Consider the following 23,473-nt stretch of genomic DNA (forward strand, 5'->3'; position numbering starts at 1 on the left):
AGTCAGTGCCATCTTGACAGTTTGGATATTAATGACACTTCCAGACACAGGAGAGGGCACAGACTGCCAAGGTGCTAACGGAAACAAGCTGCTGAATGTTCCAAGGGAAAACAAACGTTTATTTCAAGAATAAATTCAGCAAGGAATGGAGAGATTGACATTTCAAAGCAATTTCAGGGAGAACGGACTCCGGTGTCCATAATTGAGTGGAGAGCAGGCTCGGATCTGTTGTCCGAGTTTCCCTTGTCATCTCTGCCTCCTCCCCTCTGGGTCCCTGTGTGCCCCACTCTCCTCTCTATGTCCCTGGGATCTGCTCTTTCTGTTTCCGCATGTATATACCTATGACTCTCCAAAGAGAAGGCCAACAATGTGCTCATGCCCTTATTTAACTTTTCCTTGATAAAATCATTCCCTTTTTTCTTTTATCTTAGCCTTAACATATATCTTTCAGTAGAGAGCTTCTTGGTTCTTTGATTCCCCATCCATCCATCCATCCGTCCGACCGTCCATCCAGTCATCATTGAGGGCGCATTATGTGCCTATCGCCATGCAGTTAACGATAGAGAAAAGAGGAGTAGGGTAGGTGGGCTGTTAGCCTGCAGTCATGCTACAGAGAAGAATAGAGTAGGGGAGTGGGGACAGGGTTCTGGGGCCCAGCTCCTGTAAGTCTGGGGAAGCCCCTGGCATTTGATGGTCAGGCAAGGGACCAAGAAGAAGACACACCAGTGCTTTCCACTCTGGCTCTTACCAGAATTATAGCGGGAAACTTGTAAAACATCTAGGTTTTTCACCCATAGAAGGTCTCAGCTTGTAGGTCCTAGAATTATGTATTTTAACAAGGATTCTAGGTGATTCTGGTGTAGCCCTGGGTTGCACAGGGTTTGAGAACCAGTGACCTAGAGAGCAAAGGCCAGTGGGAGGTTAAAGACTAAGAAAGCATCTAGAAACCTAGAGGGTCACTTGGGCTGGGGGAGGTAGTCAGAGACACTAAGACTGGCTCACCCTGCCCTCCCTTCCTCCTCCCCTCTACCCATCTTCCTCAGGATAGCAACTACCCCCTTGTCACAGCCTTCACCCTGTCTACACTTTGGTGCAGAGTGACGCTCTGTGCTCAGAGTCCCAAACCTTGCCATTCAGATTCCCAGGAAGCTGCCTATAGAATGAGGAAAACTCTTTGCTCTCCTAAGCATGTTTGGCTTCCAAGACCAAAGCTGAGCATGGACCTCCTTGTTCTGGAAGGCATCCCCTGCTTCCTTCTGAAGCAACACACGCCACCGATTCCGGGCAGGAAGGAAGATCCCAGGGGACATGATCTGTAGAGCACAACACGCACAGACATTGCTTTAATGTTTGAAAATAATTATTCTTGTCACACAGTTCTTTGGGCTGGCGTGCCTTTCTACCCAAGCAACGTTTAACACCTTTGGCTGCTCTTTCCTCCTTGATACACATTTCCCTTCCATTCTCCTGGACTTCTATTGCAGCCTGGTCTTCTGAGTCTTACTTGTAGGTCTCTCCCCTGTCCCTCACTTGAATATGGCTCTCACCACTACCTGCTGGGCGTGATCTCGCCATGTCTGTGTTTTTGGCCACCATCTTTCCTGCCCTCCTCTCTCGAGCTCCTGATCCGCAGTCAGCTACTTCCTGACACATCTGTTGGATGCTGCCCAAGAACCTCAAACTCACCCAGTCTAAATGCTCCAGAGGTGGGGAGAAAAGTGACCGTCGCTGCCACAGGAATGGTATCCTTGCTAATGGAAACCCCAAGAATTCAAATTCAACTATATTGAGTGGAAAGATGTTTCAATAGGGTTAAGTTTATGGTAGTCTATTTTAAGTAAGGAAGTAGACCTAAAGCAAGACCCAGGGAATCTGGTCTATGAAATTTCTCACCACTTCCCCTTTCCCTTCCCCTGCTCCTTCTGCCTCTCTCACATCATCTACGACCCTCCCCACCTCCCCACCACTAGGTACCTTAGTGCAATGAACCACTTGGAGGAACTCTTTTTTTTTTGCAATGGATCCAAAGCATTTTCTTTTTCTGGTTCAGAAAGGAGAAAATGCTTTGGATCCTAGGAGCACTGAATTTCTCTGGGAAACGACATTCTCTCCATTTCTGGAGTATACCCTATAAAGTGCTAAAGAAATCTAGACCTTGAAAAAAGATCCAGATTTATTATCGCCCCCCCTCCAAAGAAACATAGCTCAAATCTGTCAAGAAAACTTTTTCCCTTTCTTGCTTCCCTTTAAAAAACCAGCTACTCTTCCTCAATTTCTTTTTTTTTTTTTTTTTTTTTAAGATTTTTATTTATTTATTTGCCAGAGAGAGAGAGAGAGAGAGAGCACAGGCAGACAGAATGGCAGGCAGAGGCAGAGGGAGAAGCAGGCTCCCTGATGAGCAAGGAGCCTGATGTGGGACTCGATCCCAGGACGCTGGGATCATGACCTGAGCCGAAGGCAGCTGCTTAACCAACTGAGCCACCCAGGCATCCCCCTCAATTTCTTTTTGACAAGTGATGAGATTCTGTGTCTGTGGTGCTGCCCACAAGTCACTGTTTACTCATGAGTCAAAGAATTTTGACGCAACATGTTGGAGCTAGCGATGTCAAGCCTTGGTTTACCTACTTCTCTTCCCCTCCCCTCTTTTCGGTTACCTCAACATTTTAGTGACTGCGGGTAATAAAGGTGACACTCCCCTGACCTTGTTTGGGTGGTCTCCCTACCGCTCTGCAATTTTTAAAGCAGGCCCGTCCTTGGAACAGATGGTCCCCTGAAGTCTCCGTAGGTGACCCAGTGAAGCGAGGAGCCGCGCCTGTGGCTCCAGCTGAAGTGAGGCCTCCCCTCCTGGCAGAGATGGGTTAGGATGTCGGCTGTGCCACTTAGGAGCTGTGTGACATGGAGCGCGTTACTTAGTCCCTCTGTGCCTCAGTTTCCTTATCTGTGCCATGAGGGTGATCCTGATGCTATGGACCTCACAGGGATGTGGTAGAGATGGTGTGGTGGGACAGAGGGGAAGCCCTAAGTGTGGTGCCTGGCACAGGTAAGAGCTTGTTTCCACTGGTCCTATAAACTGAGCTCACCCGCCACCGCCAATACCAAAACCTCACTGACTGTGGGCAGGATCACTGGTTTCTGAGCGTTTTTTATTGGACGGGATTAATTATGAAGCACGGGAACTCTCCTCTTCTGGGGGGCTTCCCGGGATTTGTAGGTCTTAAACAGGACCGTATGGGTGAGCATCTTGAGTTTAAGAGTAGCCTTCACTTCACTTCCTGAGCTGAAGACAGGCCCTGGCTCTGAGCCCAGGCTTTCTGGAACAGCTAGACGGGGAGCGGCTCCGGAAGGACACTTGCTCTGGAGTTGCCCAGGTACTTGGGACTCTGAGTCAGTCCCTGAGCACTTCACATCAGAAGGGCTCACGGACTTGATCCCCCAAATTCTTGCAGAATTTAGGCCAAACACCAAAGCCGGACTAACAGATGTGAAGATCAGGTGTGACAGATCTTGGCCCAGAGGTAGGACTGAGGGCCGGAAGGAAAGAGCAGGGCCCCTCCCCTGCGACCCGCAGCCATCTCTTCCCCACTGCGGACTGGAGCCGCAGCTCACCTTTGTTTCCGGCTGCTCTGTTTCCTCCCCGTGTAAAACATGCTTCACCTGGGAGTTTGGCAGAGATGCAGGATCTCAGCCCATCCCCCACCCCCAGACCTGCTGAATCAGACTCTGCATTTTGACAAGATTCCCAGGTGATCCATCAGACCTAGAAGGATGAGAGGCACGTCTCCCATTTTCTCCTGGGTGGCCCCAAAGTGCCTGGGGCCATCCCAGGACCTCACAGGAGTGCCAGACATGCTTGGAGACTCACAGTTGCTTCATGGCGACTGGAGATGTGGGGCCTGGGGAAGTGGACCCCACTCCAGCACTCTTCCCGGGGCTTTTTTTTGTCCTAGGGAGGTCTGACGGACCCTGTGGGCAGGGCATTTTAATGTCCTGTGTGGACAAGGGGCGCCCCGGGAACCCGCTCTCCATCACAATTTGGAGAGAAGAAACCATAAGGGGCGAGTCTGCATTCCCTGCAGCTTACCTCATCCAGCTTTTCAGGACTGAAAGCCGAAGTCAGGACACTTCTGACCTCTTCCCATCTTTTGTGGCGTAAAAACAGGACACTGTCCATCACCGGTTTGGACTCCAAACCGGACACCTGAAAGAGACAAGCAGAGGATTAGGACATGAGGGAGCGAAAGCCACGTTGGTGACAATACAGGTCAATGAGAAAGACTCTGGTTAAAGTCCACGAGTGACCCACAAACTAGGAGATTTCTCTCGCAAGGACGCGGGGGAAGCATGTGAAGACTCAAGGATAATGGTCCAAAGATTCAGGTGAGGGTGCATGGGCAGCCGCCGGGTAGGCTCTGCTGACCCACGTCCACCCTCTTACAATGCCACAGAGTAACTCAGCAGCTTCTGTGGACAGGAGCGAAGTCTATGAAGTTTCCTGGGTTTCAGCGAGGGTTCCCTGAGGCCCAAACAGCGAGCTTCATGGAGATGGGCTTGTCTTTCCTGGGATTGAGTTTCATGTCTAAACATGGTGGCAAGGGGTTTTGTGTCGCAGGATTGGTTAGGCCAGGCCAGGAGATGACAGACTCATGTCTCTGGATCTTTGGGGACATGCCGTGTGGAGGGGGAGAGAATGTGGGGAGTGTGTTGGGGAGGGTCAGGGAAAAACAAGAGAATCTTTGAGAAGCATGTCCCAATAGAGCTGCTTCTAAGAGAACTCCTATCCCTGTGTTTCTGGGTTCTTCTAGTCATTCATTTTTCTCATTCAGCCAACATTTGTGTGTCTCGTGTGCAAAGAGTTGGCTACACGGTGTCTAATAGGGAAGGCACTGCCTGGCCTTCAAGGAGCTGACGGTCTCTTGGGGATGCAGACAGAGACCTCTACACTAACCAATATGTGTGTTAGAAATAGAGCCGGTGAGAGAATGATAGGCCCAGCTTGCCAGGAAGGCTGCTCTGAGGAGATAGATTCGAGCTGAGTCTGAAAGCACCCAAACACGAGAACGCCTCACCCTTCTCCCCATCCTGTTCCATCTTGAAACCAGCTACTCCAACTGGGTCATCAAAATTGGGGTCCCCCAAGCTGGTCGGAGTGCCCCCAGACGCAGGGCAGTGGGGTGCAGGAAGGCAGGGGGACTGGAAGACCCAGCACTCTAGGTACCTCTTGTGATGGACACGTTCACTGTGTCTTTTCACTGTTGTATAGTTGAAATATGAAGCCAGCTGTCATAATTCAAAAGCCTGGTAAAAACTCGTGTTTAGAGGAAAATTATAATTTTCAGATAAAATGTGAACATTCAAAATAAGCTATAAAATGTAACTTCAAAGTATCTAGGGGAGATTTAATTATATAGTAGAATGAAGCTGCAGAGGTATTTTTCTGCAAAGAAATCCCTCTCCCTACTTAGAAGGAAATTCTTTAGGAGTGCCGTGGTCACTGTCCAGAATCGTACTTTTATGGGATTTGGGGAACATGACCCATTTGTTTGGGTTCCAGAGTCAAAGGAGGAAGTGATACATTGTGTAAATTTGCATATTGGCAAGCACCCAGTATGGGGCCATGCTATGTGTAATAAAGTATTTCGCTCCAAGGAGAGCTGGGTGGTGTTTTATAGGGTTCTGACAGAACAGAATATATTAGAGATAAGAGTTGTGGTTGATTGGATCTTGCATCTGTCCTTCAGAACTAAGGGTTGGATCCATGAGATTTTTTTAGTTTCGCACCCAGAGGACAAATCTAATCTTCCACATAATATGTCAGCGCTGTCCTCAGCTATCTCCCTCACCAGCCTGCCACGCCAACGCTCTCCTCTCAGCCTACAGCCGAATTTTCCGTTTCGTGATGGGAAATTTCGGGGCATTGGTCAGAGTCATGATTTCATTTCGAGAGATGACTCTCTAAGAGGGAGAGCGGCCAATGGGTTCCTTCAGAGGAGCAGTGTGGGGTGGTGAGGGGAGAGTTGGACAGATTTTGGAAGGTGAAGCTGGAAAGAGGAGACTTGGGAGATCAGAGAGTGGTACTTAGGATGCACTGAAAAAATACTTATTGAACTGTGGAAGAGTCTGTGGAAAAGGAGATTAAGGTTGTTTCAGTGACCCTGAGGGGTGGAAATGGCTTCCATTGTGGAAGCTATGGGGAAAATTCCAGCTCATCCAAAGGAGAACTTCTGAACAGTCACAAGTCAGAATTGTCCCAAGATAAAATAACCTGTTCTGAGTGATGAGGCCCCATCCCTGGTAACTGTAATCCATTTGGGGGAAATTCTACGCCAGAGGCTTGAGCGTCCGGGGAGGATTGGTCTAAATGACCCTTAAGGACTCTTCTAATCCCGAGGCTCCATCTCCAGGGGACCGCTGCAGGAATGTTGGTTTTCACACAAGTATATATATACTTTCTGACTGTGGCAAAATACACGCAATGTAAAACTGACCATCATAACCGTCTCTAAGCGTACAGCTCTGGGGCATGAAGTGTATTCACGCTGTCAACCATCTCCACCGTCTGTCCACAGAATGCTTTTCCTCTTGCACAACTGAAATTCTGTGCCTGTGGAGCACTGACTCCCCTTCCCCCTCACCCAGCCCTGTTTCCCCATAATAATTGACTCCCTTTACTGAGTGATGCCTTGAGAGCTCCGCCCAGGGGGCTCTCCCCTGACAGGATGAGGTACGGGATTGAGAGGATTGAGACAGGAAGGGACCACGAGCCTCAGGAAGGAAGAGCCAGAGAAACAGGACTTTCTAGACTCCCGTCTGTCCGCCCAGCCCTGTCTCCTGAGTCTCAGTGCAGGTCCGTCCAATCAGCCCTCAGCCAGGGGGTTTCGAGACTCCAGACCGCAACCAGCCATGAAATCAAGGTAGTGGATGGCAAACAGCATTTTAGGAAAGTCGAGGGAAATAAGGAATAGAACAGAGTAGAAGATACTCTGAGGAGTGTTTCACAAAGTAAGAATAAGTATTTGGTTTTCAAGGTAGGGGTGTGTGTGTGTGTGTGTGTATGTGTGTGAAAGAGAGAGAGCACGCACGTGCGGGAGTGTATGTGAGTGTGACAGAGTGTGTGTGTGTACTCTGTGTCATGATGTGAAGTGTGTTTTCATACAGTCAAAAAAATTTCAAAAAAGCCTACGCTAACCTAAATCCCCAAACTGGGAGTTATCCCCCCTCCCTCAGCTAAAATCCAGCCAGTTACAGAGTTACCACGCTGCAGCCCTTTACTGAGCACCTACTATGTGCTGGGTGGGATGTTAGCACTGAAACTCTCAAGACAAAGAATGGAATCCTTGCCTTCGAAGGAGCTCACAGTTGACTTGGAGGCTGGGAATGGGGTTGATCTCACAACTAACGAAGTGCTTTTCACATCCTTTCATTCATCTTGGGGTGATTCTCCAGAAATGAGGAGAATACCGCCTTGGCAAGCAGCAATGGTTCAGTAGTGGCCTCGTGGCTCCCCTGAGTTTCCTGCAGACAGTTGAATGTGTTTGTCTTTTCAATTAAGATCTCTTAAAATCGAGTCCAGCTTCTTCTTAAACCAGCAAAGCATAAGCTTTAACGTTGAAGAATCACAGCATCCCGAGGCACAAGTTATTAAGGAAAACCAACACCTCGTCATTCTGTGTTCCCATGAAGAGCATCACACACTGGGGGTTGAGCGTGGCCCAAACCCGTGGTTCTCAACTGGTCTGAGGGAGCCACACAACTCTTTCTGGAAAATGCTGCCAAATGCATGCAGTGCCTCTGCGACGTCGTGATGAAGCATGTGGAGGAGGCCTAATGGAATGTGGAGCCGGAGCCACAGGAAAAAAAAAAAAAAGTTTCTCGTGTCCTGGCACCTGCTAGGACGATGACTTCAGATGTGTACAATCTCTGTGGCACCTTGGCTAGGCAGTCAACCATTTTCCAACAGCCACGCAGAGCTGCAGGCAAACAGAGGGGGGCGCTTCTGAAGACTCTGGAATATGGTTGTAGATCACTGGTCATGAGGCCAGTGTTGCCAACCTGTTCAGTGTAAAGGATGTCAAGTAGGCTACAAAAATAGGAACACCAAAGCGTGCCGTGATCACAAGATGCTGAACCCGCCGTTGCAAACTTTTGAATTCTCGCACAAACTTGTGCAGACGAGGAAGCTCTATGGTACCACCGGTCTCTCTCTTGCCTGTGTTTGTGAAACCTCTTGCATGGTCCCATATTATATGAATCAACAAAAGTTCTAGAATTTTCTCACCTGGATAAGCGTGGATAGAATGTTCTCACCTGGATATTCTTGAAAACATTACTTTCAACCTATGATGATTGCTCTCTGGCTATAAAAACATTTCAACCAAACAGGGCTTACATTTGGTGCTTTGGTGTAGCAAAAGTGTTCTGTCCACTGGAGAGTTTTCATCCATTGACTCTTGGCCAGGAGAAAATGATCCTAAGGGACATTCTCTGTTCCTTCACTCTGCCTTAGACTGGGACGGGTTTAGGGGGCTGGCTTAGGGGACATAACCCAGATAGGGCTCCTTCTGCCAACTGGACATCAGCTGGTGGAAGGAAGGGGACCTCTTCTAATTTGGATAGAGTCCTAATGTGGACTCTGGTGGCCTGGCCTGATACAGGGTTCCTAGAATTTTATCCACCAAAGAGGAGGAAACCACAGGCTTGGAACTGTGTTTCTGTGAGCCCCATGCCCCAGAGCGTGGGCTCTTCCTGACTGGAAAGAGGGTCCAGGGGGTTAGTTAAGTCTTCTGAGGAATGCCTTCAAAAGCGCTCAGCAGTTTCTTGCCAGCAGCAGTGTTAAGTAGAGACAGGTACCCCGGATATAGCACCTGTCATGCTTGGCTGGGAGAAGAAATTCTCCTGATGGGCCTGAAGAGGGACCCTTGCATCCCAAGCTCAAAATGGCTCTCTGGGATGCTGGCAGGAGACCATGTATTACCTATTGGCACTGACTGTTCCCTGCACTGGGAGCCAAACACACCTGGTAGTTAGCTTGTCTATGGCTCATACTTGACGCAAGAGGAAAGAGGCCCAGAGAAATTGAAAGGACTGGTCCATGTCACTCAGCTAATAAAAGTCAGCAAATCCAGAATCTTATTTCATTTCTTTAAATTTAAGCCATGTGCCTTTCACTACACTGCTGGGGCATGACTTGTAAGAAGGTGGGGGAGGATGGGAAGAAACAGGGCGAGATCAAAAGAGATTGGGGTTGGGGCGCCTGGGTGGCTCAGTGGGTTAAAGCCTCTGCCTTTGGCTCAGGTCATGATCTCAGGGTCCTGGGATCGAGCCTCGCATCAGGCTCTCTGCTCAGTGGGGATCCTGCTTCCCCCTCTCTCTCTGCCTGCCTCTCTGCCTACTTGTGATCTCTGTCTGTCAAATAAATAAATAAAATCTTAAAAAAAATAAAAAGAGATTGGGGCAAAGGAAGAGCGTGAGGGTCAGGACTCGGGCACAGGGACTTGACTTCATGAGATGTACAGGAATATAACCCCTGAGACACCAAAATTGCTTCTGTGGCTTATTTACTATTCTTATTTACTATTACTTATTCTTATTTACTGTTCTCTCCCCCAAATTCTGGATATTAATCTCCTGGTTTACATTTCTACTTCCACTGACACAACAGTTAAGGAAAGGAGGTACAAATACAAGAACAAGATTTTACTTCTCTCTTTTTTGAAAAATGTAAAGATGGTTTCATGTTGAAGCAAGGGTCTAGTAAGACATGAAATATGAAATCATTTTCAGCAAAATTTTGGAGTTTTAGAAAGTTCTTCAGGGCACGGAGAGAAGAGAATTTGAGCATTCAAATCAATACCACTTAGCACTATTCATGCCTTCCTCAGGCTTCGTGATATACTCAGGGCCTTGAAAAATGTTAAAGTTCACACTTAACCAAGTTGGAAACGGGAAGCTAAGTGCATTTTTACAGATCAAATGCAATTCCCTGGGCCTGGCTTTTTTTTAGGACCAGCCACGTCCAGACCTGAGAAAAGCAGGTGAAAGAGGAGGCCTACAGGGAGTGGGCATCCCATCGTGAGTGTCACTTGGGGACCTCCCACGGGCAGCCCATCCCAGGATGAGGTGCTCCTAGCTCAGGCTGGAAGGTTTCCGGCACATAGCACAGTGTGTCCTAAAAGGCAAGGCATCCTGGCTCAAAACAGGGCTCAGGCAAATAAGGTTGCACACATCTGTTCCTGGTTTTGGCTGTCTGGGTTTTAAGTATGAACTTTTGCCTTGCTGGGAGCTACGGACCCATCATGTGTGTTGACCCCTTCTTAAGAAAGACAAAGCTACTAAGTGAAATGGGTCAGTCAAAGAAAGATACCATCTGATTTTAGTCATATGTGCAATTTAAGAAACAAGTGATCACAGGGGAGAAAAAGAGACCAACCAAGAATCAGATTCTTAACTATAGAGAACAGTCTGATGGCCGTCAGAGGGAGCAGGTGGGGGGATGGGGAAAATAGGTGATGGGGACTAAGGAGTGCATTTGTTGTGTTGTGGGGCGCCTGGGGGGCTCAGTCGGTTGGGCGTCTGATTCTTGATTTGGTCTCAGGGTCCGGTCTTGGGGGCATGGGATTGAGCCCCATGTTGGGCTCCGCACTCAGAGCGTCGTCTACTTCTCTCCGTCTTCCTCTGTCCATCCTCCCCCTCCCCAACCCCACACACTCTCTCTAAAATCAATCAATCAGGGGTGCCTGGGTGGCTCAGTGGGTTAAAGCCTCTGCCTTCGGCTCAGGTCATGATCTCAGGGTCCTGGGATCAAGCCCCGTATCGGGCTCTCTGCTCAGTAGGGAGCCTCCTTCCCCTTCTCTTTCTGCCAGCCTCTCTGCCTCCTTGTGATCTCTGTCAAATAAATAAATAAAATCTTTAAAATCAATCAAACTATCTCAAAAAAAAAAAAAAAAACCCAAACAATAACAGGAGTGCACTGGCGACGAGCACTGGGTGTTTGAAAGTGCTGGATCACAAAATTGGACACCTGAAGCTAATATTACACTGTGCGTTAGCTAACAGGAATTTGAATAAAAACTTAAACCCATGAAGCTGAAAACAGCGCTCAAGGTTTGACATTCTCACAGCGTTAAGTCTTACTGCTCGCATTTGAAAGCCTGAACGTTTTCATTTACTCAACATTCTATTTAAGGGAAACGGGATCAGAAATTCTAGAGGAGCGAGTCTCCAAAAGCTGTCAGCGGGGACGTACCAGCTGCAGGTGTCAGGGACTAAACCCGCCAAGTCTCCCCCAACTCTCCCCCACCCCACCTCTGCTGGCACAGCAGGCAGGTCCCCAGGCCCCAGCCCTGGTGGCCCGCTCCACCTGGAGCCCTGGCCGGAGCTTTCCATGCTGATGAGCTCTGCAACGAGCCCACGGGTCCTTTTCTTCTCCAGAACGGGGCGCTGCTGCAGATGCTGGGGGTCATAGGTTTTTAGGGACTCATTTGCCTCCGAAGTTCTGTAATCTTTGCCAGCGGCCAAAGCTTGTGGTTTCACAGGGAAACCAAGGACTCCCATGTGCATGTGGGGAGAGGCAGCGGCTGGGGCAACCCAGGCTCTTGGGTCTTCATGGTTCTGGGTAAAACCACTCACCAAATCCATTACGTGGCTATAGGTGCGACTCTGGGGAGTGAGTGGTGTGGCTGGACCTGTGCCCGGACGGGAGACACCCCCGCCCCCGTGCTGCTTGTGAGGGCTGGAGCGCACGTCCCACACACCTGTAACTACCACACCTCCCGCCCCCACTCCACATGCAGGCGGCAGAACTGGGGAGGGGCAGGCCTGTGGCCCGACCCATGCTCCAAGCTGTCGTTGGGGACTAGAACACACAGTTCCTGGCAGCACTGTGGTGCCTGACCACACTGTCTTCATGCCCCCATCCAACAGCGCCAATCTAACACAGACCACAGACCACCCTACCTCTTATCAACCTTCCCGCAGCTTCCCTGACTCCAGGCCCTGAGGGGAGGCTGGGAATAAGAAGTCCCACTGCTGATGACAACTATTTCTGTGGAGTCATGTGGGCCCAGATCCAGTCCCCACAGATATTTAAAGATCGAGAGAGAGAGCTGTCCCATGGCTTCACTGAGTACCCAGTAGCAAAGGGGAGCTGATTAAAAATAGCTAAATTAAAGCCCCCAGATCCTGAGGCGCTGAGATCCTAGAAATGCTGAGAAGATTGATCTGGGTTTAATGGTGAAGTGTGGCTGCAGCCCCAGAAAGGGGCTTCAGGAGGGGCTGAGGGCAGTGGTAGCGGCCCACGGAGTCCATCCGGAGAAGGGGCAAGATGCAGCCGGGACCCCACATGGAAGCGAGGGCCTCAAGGAACGTGAGTGGAAAAACGAGATACCAGAACCGCCACCCTGGGTCTGACCCCCGTCTCCTCAGCCCAGGCCTCTCAAGGTGGAAAAAATGTTTCACTCAACAAGTTTGAATTCAAATCTTTGCTCCATACAGATGTGTGTCAGCGAGTACCCTGTGGTGTCACTCCACCTCTGGCCGCTATGCTCCATCAGTCCCTCACGGGATGCTCACAGCTCACAGCAAATTCTAGAGCCAAACCCAGCTTCCCATATCACAGCCGTTCCGCACCAGGCTGTTCTGGGACACGCGTAAGTCAAGCCTGAATTTGCGAGCAGAGATGAGCTCTCACAGTCGAAAAATGAAGCCATGCGTTATTTAAGTTCCTTCTCACTTAATGTATCAAACTAATATGCTGAGGTATTTTCTGTATCACAAGGGACCATTTGGTGGAAGCTTGCATGGAGTAAGCGTTTAATGTTTACTGAATGAATGTATAATAAAGCTGAATTGCTGAACACTTAAGTAAACATGGCTTATTAGAGGGAAGGCAGCATGGTGTCGGTATGAAGAGAGCATGCCTCACTAATCTCCTTGAGTTCTTTGAACAGATAAATAAGCATATGGATAAGAGGGAACCACAAAACCCAGTTTAATTTGACTTTCAAAAACCTGTGAGAAAATCCCACTCTAAAGATGGTTTTTAAAAAATTGAGTCACTAAGGATCGTTTTGTCATGAATATGGAATTGGCTGAAAGACCATAAACAAAGCTAAAGATAAGTGAATACAGTCCCAGATGGAAAACCACAAACACGGGGGTTTCCTAGAGATCTCATCTTTGATGGGTCTTTTTACGTGTTTATGAATGATCTAGAAGAGCAAGTGTGTATAGGATCTCCGGGTTCAGGTAGCAGAGGATGGTTCTTCTGAGGGGGATGTTAAGTTGATGGAGATTTAGTTTGGTTTGAACAAGAATGTATCAGGTTCCGAAGAGTCATCATGGGTTTGGACCATGAGGTATTCAAAAGACGTAGACCCTGAAGGGGCCAATCATCGCATCAGCACACCTTCATTTAACTCTAGATGGCAGAAGGCACATGAGGTCAGTGAAGATGTGGTGTGCGAGACAAATGCCTGCCGTGAGGGTTCAGACAAGGGGAGAGGCAAATGTGGATTGAAGTAGGGAAGGCTTCTTGGAGGAGGCAGCATTTGAGGAGAGCCATGAAGAACGGCTGGGTTGAGTGGCTGTAGAAGAAGTGGAGGGTCTTCCTGTCAACAGCAGCTAATGCAAGCAGGGTGCTTTTCTCGCCTTCATGGAAGGTGGGGCTTGTCTGCGTGATCTCATTTAGCCTCACTGCAACCCAGTGATGTCGATCAGATGCTCCTTTTCCGAAGGAGGAATGAGAAGCTTGAAGAAGGTAAATGATCTACTCTGGCTCACATGGCTGGTAAACGGACCCACTGTTGTGATGCCTCCAGTTCTAGTGAGTGAGACAGCATGAGCAAAGGCACAGGGGCAGGACTCTCTAGAGCAGGTTATAGAGAGAACAGAGGGGTCGGTCCTGCTGCAGCAAGAACAGCCTGTCTTGGGGAGGTCGGAGCATGTGCATGGGATCTAAATGACAAAGACCCTCCAGTCTTGTCTGGGGAGCTTGAACTTCATCCTGAGGGCACTGTGTGGAGTGGAAGAAGGAAAACGGAACCATATTCTGGGGATCATAGTCTGGGAAGTAGCAAAAAGTTAATCTGGGAGATGGAAAAAGTTGAGACAGACAACTGGTTTGGAGGAGAACCTGGCTGAAGCTGAGGCAACTTTATTTTGTGCCCCTGCTTGAACTTGCATGTTGAATGGATGCCGGGCCCCAGCACATCTCGTAGAGCACAGCCCTCTACCAGGTCAGCACTTGGGGTCTCGTGCCCTGGTGACATCCCAGGTGTCACACGGCTGCCATGTCCCATGTCACTGCCCGGGATGGGGAGGTGGCTTAGGCAGCTCGAGGGGTGCCTTCTCTGCCTGCTGGAAAGCAGCTTGCGGGTCCAGGCCCTGTGAGGCGCTGGGTCCCCTGCTTCTTTAATCGGCATTGCTTACTGAGTCTGCCAGAGCTCTGCTACATCAGACTCCGTCCCTAAGCTCCCGGCAGGACACGAGAACTTCAGGGGTCCCTGAACAGCAGAGTAGCAACATCACGTTTGGGGAGGAGTATGTAGAGGCAGCAGAGAAGTTAAACTTCCGCAATTCCTTCAGCCACCCTGAGGTGGCAGTGTTAGCAGGCCAGGCTGTCACCTAATTCTGGTGGCCATGTGGTGTCTGACACTCTGGGGCCGGAAGATGAGCTCATTTGGGGTGAGCGACCCAACTACTCAGTGACATCAGAACTGCCACTGAGGCAGCTGTTTAATAGTGGAGGCAGTAAGGACTTGAGTCAGGAGGTGGCACGTGAATCCCTGCTCTTCCTCCTGTTAGTCACATGACCAGGGGTGTCGCTTAACCCCCCTGAGTCTTAGTTTCCCTGTCTGGAAAGTAGAGATGGTAATTGTACCAACCTCCTAAGTCCTTAGGAAATTTAATGAGAAAAAAGCCACTCTGGGTGGCTGAACCAGCACAGAACACAGGGGAGCTATGCCAAGTCTTTAAGATTCAGCCCCGGAGACCTACCTAATAAACATTCCCTGGCCCCATCCCGGATCGCACAGTGATTTCCACTACAGCACACTGCAGACCCAGACCATATCGTACTGGTCTCTTGGCCCGTCTGCTGCTGTCACTAGACTGTGAGCTCTTTCAGGGCAAGCCCGCATCTTCTATCTCTTTAAAATCAGCTCCTAAGGGGCGCCTGGGTGGCTCAGTGGGTTAAAGCCTCTGCCTTCGTCTCAGGTCATGATCTCAGGTCCTGGGATGGAGCCCTGCATGGGGCTCTTTGCTCAGCAGGGAGCCTGCTTCCCCCTTTCTCTCTACCTGCCTCTCTGCCTGCTTGTGATCTCTCTCTCTGTCAAATAAATAAATAAATAGAATCTTTAAAATAAATAAAATAAAATAAAATCAGCTCCTAGACAGTGCCTGGCATATGGTGGGTGTGTGAAAGTTTGCCACATAACCAAGAAAAGTGAATATATTACCTCCTATTCCTGTAAGAATGGAAGTTGAGTTTAATTTGCCTCTGTTCCCCCCCAAAGATTGTGAATTCTCATGAGCAAGTGCTTATTAATTCACTTTAGAACCTTTCCAAGAATCAACATAAAGGTTATTGGTCTTCTCTGTAGAATTCTGATCCTCCCCATCTTTGAAAAATAGGGACAGCCCTGACATCTGCCTCTGTCAGTCACCTCTTTCATTCTTTGGGAGTTCTCGTCAAAGACAGAAAGTAGGATATGTACTTTTTTAAAAAGATGGAATGTGCACGTTCTTTAGTGGATTGGATTGAACTGACATCGGGGAGCCATCTTACAGGCTTCTCCTGCTGCAAGGGGACACATTTTCCTTGTAATGCTGCTTGTCCTCCCTTTCCAGCATTAAGACTTTTATACTCTCTGGGAAAGATGTAAGCACAAGAGGCTTGAATTTTGCTTTCCCTCTGATATTTACTAACCTTCCTCTGTTTTCCTCAGTCACTTGACCTGTGCCCTCTGGATTCCTCTAGCTTTGAGCACAAGCTTTAAAAAACCCCTTCCGGTTTTAGCATTTTTATTAGCCAGAACTTGTCCTGAGCTTTAGCTTTCTTGAAGCGTTTCTTAAATGCAAATGCCATTCTTTTCTACCAGTCCTGCATGTCTCTTTTGAAAACCTGAATTCATTGCAGAGCTGTTTTGAGTCAAACTGATCTAAACCTGATAAGAGACCCAATCACATCCCTATTAGATGTGATGTGCAGTCCTTGAATCTTTGAAATTATTCCCCATTCATCCATACGCAGAGAGAAAACTACATACCATTCTGTTGGTAAAGTTATGAAAGTTCTCAACCAACACCTGCTCAATCATGTCTGGCTCAGAGATAACAATGAACATCCGGCGACCAAGATAGTACCTGGGGGAATAAAAAGATGACTTTAAAATGTGTTGTATTTATCTACTCATTTCTTCTTTCCAAAAAAGAATTCACCATGCTTAGAATGAAGGTTAAAAGACAAACAGGAAATAAAGATGTGGGGAAGGTGTAGAAATGTGTGTGCTAATCATGAGGAATAGTATAGCTGTGATGATCTATTATCAGGTTTCATTCCACAGACATTTCTGGAATTCCACCTTGCACCAGGTCTTGGAAACTCTGAGATAAATAAGACAGAGTCCCTGCCCCCAAGGAGCTCATAGCACGATAGAAAAGATCTGTAAATGTAAACACAATATTAAGGAATTTGTAAGGTCCAGGAGTAAGTAAAAATGGCAGCGGTCAGCATTATCCATATTGTCCCTAAATGGGGAGACAGTCATTCTAGCAAAAGAAGGCCAAAACTTTTATATATTGATCCTTTGGAGAAAGTCCAATGTGAATTAATAAATGCTGCAAAAATTCAGGAAGAATCAAACCTCCTGGTGAAGATCTGGTTGCCACCCCTGTGCATGAAAAAGTTCAACAGATGCTCCTGACGTTAATGAAGAAATGGAGGAAAGGAGCAGCCAGTCAACTGGTGGTAGTGAACTCTGAGTGGGGGCAGCACTTGAGTACATGTCTGGTTATATTTATCAAAGTCCTGGGGGCACAAAAGCAAGTAAGACCCAGTCCCAGTTTTCAAGGGTCACGCAGTCTGTTGGGAGTGCAAGTTAGCTAATCAGCACACAGCATGACATCTGGCAAGCAGGGGTAACATTGGAGGCACACCCAACTTCCCAGAGGTGGTGCTTCTCAAACTGAGTTCCAAAAGATAAACAGGAGTTAGTTCAGGAAAGTGGGTGGCAAAGGGAGTGGAGCTATCCCAGGCAGAAGAATCTGTTTGTGCAACTGTCCAGGGACAAGTGTGCTTGGGGGAACTAGAAGTGCTTGGCTACCATCCACATGAAGCAAACCCAAGTGGTGATGATGAATGGATCCACTGCATAACCTCATGTCTTTAGTCTATGAAATTATACTTTTAGGATGTAATGTGATCACTATCATATCCAGCTCAGAGCAGTAAGGAATAGAGTTTAAAGGGTAAAGCCACAAGATATGAAAACAGCAAAGTTTACTCTGAATTTTTAGTTACTAAGAACTTTTCAAAAGCTAAAAATGACCTTAAATATTTTTAACTCCTTTCTTTTCTCACTGACTAGGGAAAAAATGAAAAAAAAATGTAGCTGGCACTTATTAGGCATTCAGAAAATATTTACCTGAGTGATAATATTTTCCAAAATTGTAGGGGAAATCTTTGGGAAACAGGAATTCAACAGGTGTGGTAGAAGGAAAGAAATGATACTAAGTAGTTTTTATTGTTTTTAATCAAGAAGACCACAATATGGCTATAAACCAGTACTTTCATAAAATTTAAGGGGAGTGTCATGGAACTCTTGAGAATCTAGTGAAAGCTGCAGACATTCTCCTAAGAAACATGGACATTCACAGCATTTTGTATACAATTTGAGGGGCTCTTGGACCCCTAAAACCCACTGTAGAGCAAAGCTTCTTAAATATAAAATGTGCTTAGAAGCCACCTGCTGAAAACTTCTCCCATTTGGCAAAAAACATAAACTTAGAGATTCAAGAAGCTGAATGACTCCCCTATAGGAGGAACCCAAAGAAATCCACACCAAGACATATCATAATTAAACTTCTGAAAGCCAAGAACAGAAAAAAACCTTGAAAGCAGCCGGGAGAAGGGATGGATCATTTATAGGGAACACTGATTCAAAGGACAGCAGATTTCTCATCAGAAACCATGGAGGCCAGAAGAAAGTGGCATATTTCTCAAATGCTGAAAGAAAAAGACTGTCAATCACAAGTCCCATACTGGGAAAAAATGTATTTCAGGAAAGAAGAAGAAATAACAGTTTTGTCAGATGACAGAATACTAACAGAATTTGTCACTAGCAGATCTACCCTTAAAAAATGGCTAAAGACATCAAAAGAAGTGAAATCTTGCTATTTGCAACAATGTGAATGGAACTAGAGGGTATTATGCTGAGTGTAATAAGTCAATCAGAGAAAGACAATTATCATATGACCTTTCTGATATGAGGAATCTGAGAGGCAGGGCAGGGAGTCTGAGGGGTAGGGAAGGAAAAATTGAAACAAGATGGGATCAGGAGGGTGACAAACCATAAGTGACTCTTAATCTCACAAAACAAACTGAGGGTTTCTGGGGGGAGAGAGGGTAGAGATAGGTGGTTGTGTTATGGACATTGGGGAGGGTGTGTGATATGGTGAGTGCTGTGAAATGTGTAAGCCTGACGATTTACAGACAGGTACCCCTGGGGCAGATAATACATTATGTTAATAAAAATAATTAATAATTTAAAAAAAAGAATGGCTAAAGGAAATTCTCCAAACAGAAGGGAAATAATAACAGAAGAAAGCTTGGAACTTCAGAAAGGAAAGAAAAATGCAGAATGCCTAAAAAGTAATAGACTAGACTTCTCATGAGTTTTTCAAATCATATTGATAGTTGAAGCGAAAATGATAACACCATCTGATGTGGGGTTCAGTATACTTAGAGATAATGCTTAAGATAATTATAGTTAAGAAGTAAGCAGAGTAAAGGGACCAAAATGGAAGTAAAGTTTCTTCACATCACTCAAAGTGGTAAAGCATCTATACTATAACAAATTGGAATTTGTGTTTGTAGCTAACACAGTGTTGAGACAGAAATTTATAGCATTAAATACTATCTTAGGAAAAAAGAAAAACCTTAAATGAATAAGTTCCTACATCAAGCATCTAGAAAAAGAAGAGCAAAAAACCTAAATCAAATAGAAGGAAGGAAATAATTTTTTAAAAAAGCAGAAACGAATAAAACTGAAAACAGAAAAACAAAAAATTAATGAAACAAAAAAATTGGCTCTTGGAAAAAAAACAATAAAATTGGTAAACATCTAGCAAGATTGACAAAGATAAAAAGAGTCAAGACAAAAATCACCAATGTCAGGAATGAAATGGGATATCACATAGATGCTACAGCCATTAAAATAATAAGGGACTACTGTAACAACTTTAATAAATTTGACAACTTAGAAGAAATGAACCAATTCCTTGAGAACCACAAACTACTAAAACTCACCCAAGATGAAATAAACAATGTGAATAATCCCATAACCATAAAAGAAATTGAATCCACAATTTTAAATTTCTTGAAAAAGACCTCCCAACTCAGTTGGTTTTAGTGGAGCATTCTACCAAACATTTAAAGAATAATTAATAATTTTACATGCTCTCTTCTGGAAAATAAAAGAGGAACAATTCCCAACTCAATTTATGAAGCCAGTATCACCCTGATACCGAACCCCCCCGCAAAAAAAAAAACCAGTACAAAAAAAGAACACTAGATCAGTATTTCTCATGTACTTGGATTCAAAAATCTTCAACAAAATATCAAAGAATCAAAGCCTGCAATCTATAGAAAGAATTATACACCACAACCAAGTGATATTTATTCTAGGTATACATGACTGGTTCAATATTTTTTTAAAAAGAGTTTACTTATTTATTTATTTAGAGCGAAAAAGCATGAGTTGGGGGGGACAGAGGGAGAGGAAGAGAACCTCAAGCAGACTCCCCACTGAGCCTGACACCAGGCTCCATCTCATGACCCTGAGATTAGGACCAGAGCCAAATCAAGATTTGCATGCTTAACCAACTGAGCTGCCCAGGTGCACCAAGCTGGTTCAATATTTAAAAAAAAAAAAATATGAACCACATATAAATTGGATAAAAAAGAATTATGTGATCATTCAACTGATGCAGAAAAGAACATTTGACAAAATCCAGCACTCATTCACAATAAAAATTCTTATGAAGAGGGGAAATTCCTCAACTTTAAAATAGAAAGTATCTACAAGAAATCTACAGAAAGGGGCACCTGGGTGGCTCAGTGGTTTAAAGCCTCTGCATTCAGCTCAGGTCATGGTCTCAGGGTCCTAAGATGGAGCCCTGCATCGGGCTCTCTGCTCAGCAGGGAGCCTGCTCCCTCCTCTCTCTCTGCCTGCCTCTCTTACTACTTGTGATCTCTATTTGTCAAATAAATAAATAAATAAATAAATAAAATCTTTAAAAAAAAATCTACAGAAAAACAGCTAACATCACACTCAATGAAGAAAGAGTGCTTTTTCCTAAGACTGGGAACAAGGCAAGGACATCCACCCTCTCTACTGTTAATCAATGTAGTACTAGAACTTTTAGCAAGTGCAATAAGGCAAGAAAAATAAATAAAAAGCATACAGATTGGAAAGGAATAAACAAAATTGTCCCAACTCTCAGATGACATCATTTTCCACATAGAAAATCCTAAGAAATTAAAAAAATATATATTGACTAATAAGTGAATTCAGCAAGGTTGCTGTATTCAAGATGAACACATACACACATAAAATCAATAATATTTTGTTTGCCAACAATGAACATGTTGAATTCAAAATTAAAATACAGTGCCATTTATAATATAGAGGAAATAAAGGACACCTAAATAAATAGATACAGCATGTTCATGGGTTAGAAGACCCCACTGTAAAGATGTCAGTTCTTTCAAAATGGATCCATAGGTTCAGTGCAATTCCTGTCAAAAGCACAGCAAACATTTTCTGTAGGCATAGACAGGCTTATTCTAAAATTTCTATGGAGAGGTGCCTGGGTGGCTTAGTGGGTTAGGCCTCTGCCTTCAGGTCAGGTCATGATCTCAGGGTCCTGGGATCAAGCCCCACATCAGGCTCTCTGCTCAGTGGGGAGCCTGCTTCCCCCCCCCCCACCTGCCTCTCTGCCTACTTGTGATCTCTCTCTCTCTGTCAAATAAATAAATAAAATCTTAAAAATGAAATAAAATAAAATTTATATGGAAAGGCAAAGGACTTAGAATAACTAAATCCATTTTGGAGGAAAAAAAAAAGAGTAAACTGGGAGGAATCCATCTACCAGATTCCGAGACTTGGCTACAGTAGCCAAGAATGTGTGGTCTTGGCAGAGAAATAGACAGATAGATGAATGGAGCAGAATAGAGAACTTAGAAATAGACCCACACAAATATCATCAACTGATTTTTGACAAAGATACGAAAGCAACTCAATGGAGGAAGGATGGCCTTTCAGCAAGTGGTGCTGGAATACTTGGATGTATGTTGGCAAAAAAACAAACCTCACACCTACAAAAATCAACTCAAAATGGATCACACAGTTAAATGTAAAACATAAAACTTCTAGGGGAAAAAAAGGGAAGAATCTTTGGGGTCTAGGACTAGGCAAGAGTTAGTAAACTTGACAACAAACATACAATCCATAAAGGACAAAAATTGATCAATTGAACCTCATCAAAATAATTTTTTGCTCTTTGAAAATGCTGTCTAGATGCAAAGACAACTGACAGACTAGGAGAAAGTATTTGTAAACCATCTATCTGACGGGGGATTTACATCTAGAATATAGGAAGAACTCTTAAAACTCAATAGTTAAAACAACAACAACAATAATCCAGTAGAAAATGGGCAGGGGCACCTGTGTGGCTCAGTCGGTTAAGTGTCTGACTGTTGATTACAGCTCAGGTCAGGGTTAGTGAGACTGAACCTGATGTTGGGCTGCACACCCAGCGAGGTATCTGCTTGGGATTCTCTCTCTCCTTCTTCCCCTCCCTTGCTTGTGCATACTCTAAGTAAGTAAATAAATAAAATCTTACCCAAAAATGGGCAAAAAGACAGGACAAATATTTCACCAAAGAGGTTATCCAGATGCCAAGGAAGCACACGAAAACATGTTCAATATCATTGATCATTTAGGGAAAGGCAAATTAAAGCCACAATGAGACATCAATATATATCTATCAGAATGGCTAAAATAAAAAATAATAAGGACATCAAATGCTGATGAGCATGTGGAGAAACCAGATTAGTCATGCCTTGCTGAGGTGGATGTAAAATGGTACGGCCTCTCTAGAAAATAGTTTGGAAGTTTCTTGTAAAACTAAACATGCATTTACCATATGACCTGGCAATAGAACTCTTGGGCATTTATCCCAGATAAATGAAAATTTATGTTCACACTAAAACATATTCATGAATGTTCATGGCAGCTTTTCTTATAATAGGCAAAAACTGAAAACAACCCAAATGCTCTTCAACAGATGGAAGGTTCAACAGTGGTGTATCCCTACAACGGAATACTATGCAGCAATCAAAAACTCAAACTGTTGATACATACAATGATTTGGATGGATCAAAGGGAATTATGGGAGTGAGAAAAGCTAATCTAGAGAGGTGACATATGATTCTGCTTGTATAACCTTTCTGAAATTGCCAAACTGTAGAGAAGGAGAAGAAATTAGTAGTTGCCACAAGGTTAGGGATAGGAGTGGGGAGGGACCCATGTGGCTCCAAAGAGTGGTGCCAGAGAGCCTTGGAGTAAAGGGACAGTTCTGTATCTTGGCTTTGGCAGTTGTCACACACATAAAACCACATAGATCTGTACACACACACACAAACACACAAGTGCGTGTAAACCTGATAAAATCTGAAGGTTGTACCAGTTTATCAAACCAGTCAGTTTCCTGGTTTGATAATGTCCTACAGTTATGTGGGAGGTCATCCCTGGGGGAAACTGAGTAAAGGGTACACAGGACCTCTCTGTACCTTTTTTGCAACTTCCGATCAATCTAGAATTCTCTCAAAACAGTGAAATGTTTTAAGTCACCTGGGAGCTTGATGAAATACACAGTCACTGCTCTGCTCCTCCCCAAGTCAGACCAAGCAGGCCTGGGTGGGGCCAAGAATCTGCATTTTTAACAGGCTCTCCACATTCTGATGCCAGGAGACAACGAAGGCCCACACTCTGGGAAATTCTCTCTGAAGGGGGTGATTTTTCAGCCTCAGTGGCTGGTCAGAACTGGCTGTGGAGTGCTCAGAAAACAATGCCCGCCCCACCTAGACCTGCCTGACCAGAGTCTCTGGGGTGGAATCCTGTCCCTTTTAATTTTAATAAGCTCCTGAGGGAGTCCTGATGTGACTGATGGGGACCCACAGCTAAAAGTCCTGCTC

The 23,473-nt window shown here is 45.6% G+C and overlaps 1 protein-coding gene across 1 annotated transcript in view; it reads right to left on the reverse strand.

Annotated features, from left to right (window-relative positions):
• Positions 1 to 23,473, reverse strand: part of TBXAS1 (thromboxane A synthase 1) — a 164,151-nt gene that overhangs the window by 61,909 nt on the left and 78,769 nt on the right. The window contains exons 5-6 of the mRNA XM_032867796.1: positions 16,263 to 16,359; positions 4,082 to 4,198 (exon numbers count right to left, since the gene is read on the reverse strand). Of these exons, the coding sequence (XP_032723687.1) occupies positions 4,082 to 4,198; positions 16,263 to 16,359 (214 nt within the window). The remainder of the gene's footprint in view (positions 1 to 4,081; positions 4,199 to 16,262; positions 16,360 to 23,473) is intronic.

This window comes from Lontra canadensis, unplaced genomic scaffold, assembly GCF_010015895.1.
Source record: "Lontra canadensis isolate GAN:19392208 unplaced genomic scaffold, GSC_riverotter_1.0 scaffold2, whole genome shotgun sequence".
NCBI classification, from domain to species: domain Eukaryota; kingdom Metazoa; phylum Chordata; class Mammalia; order Carnivora; family Mustelidae; genus Lontra; species Lontra canadensis.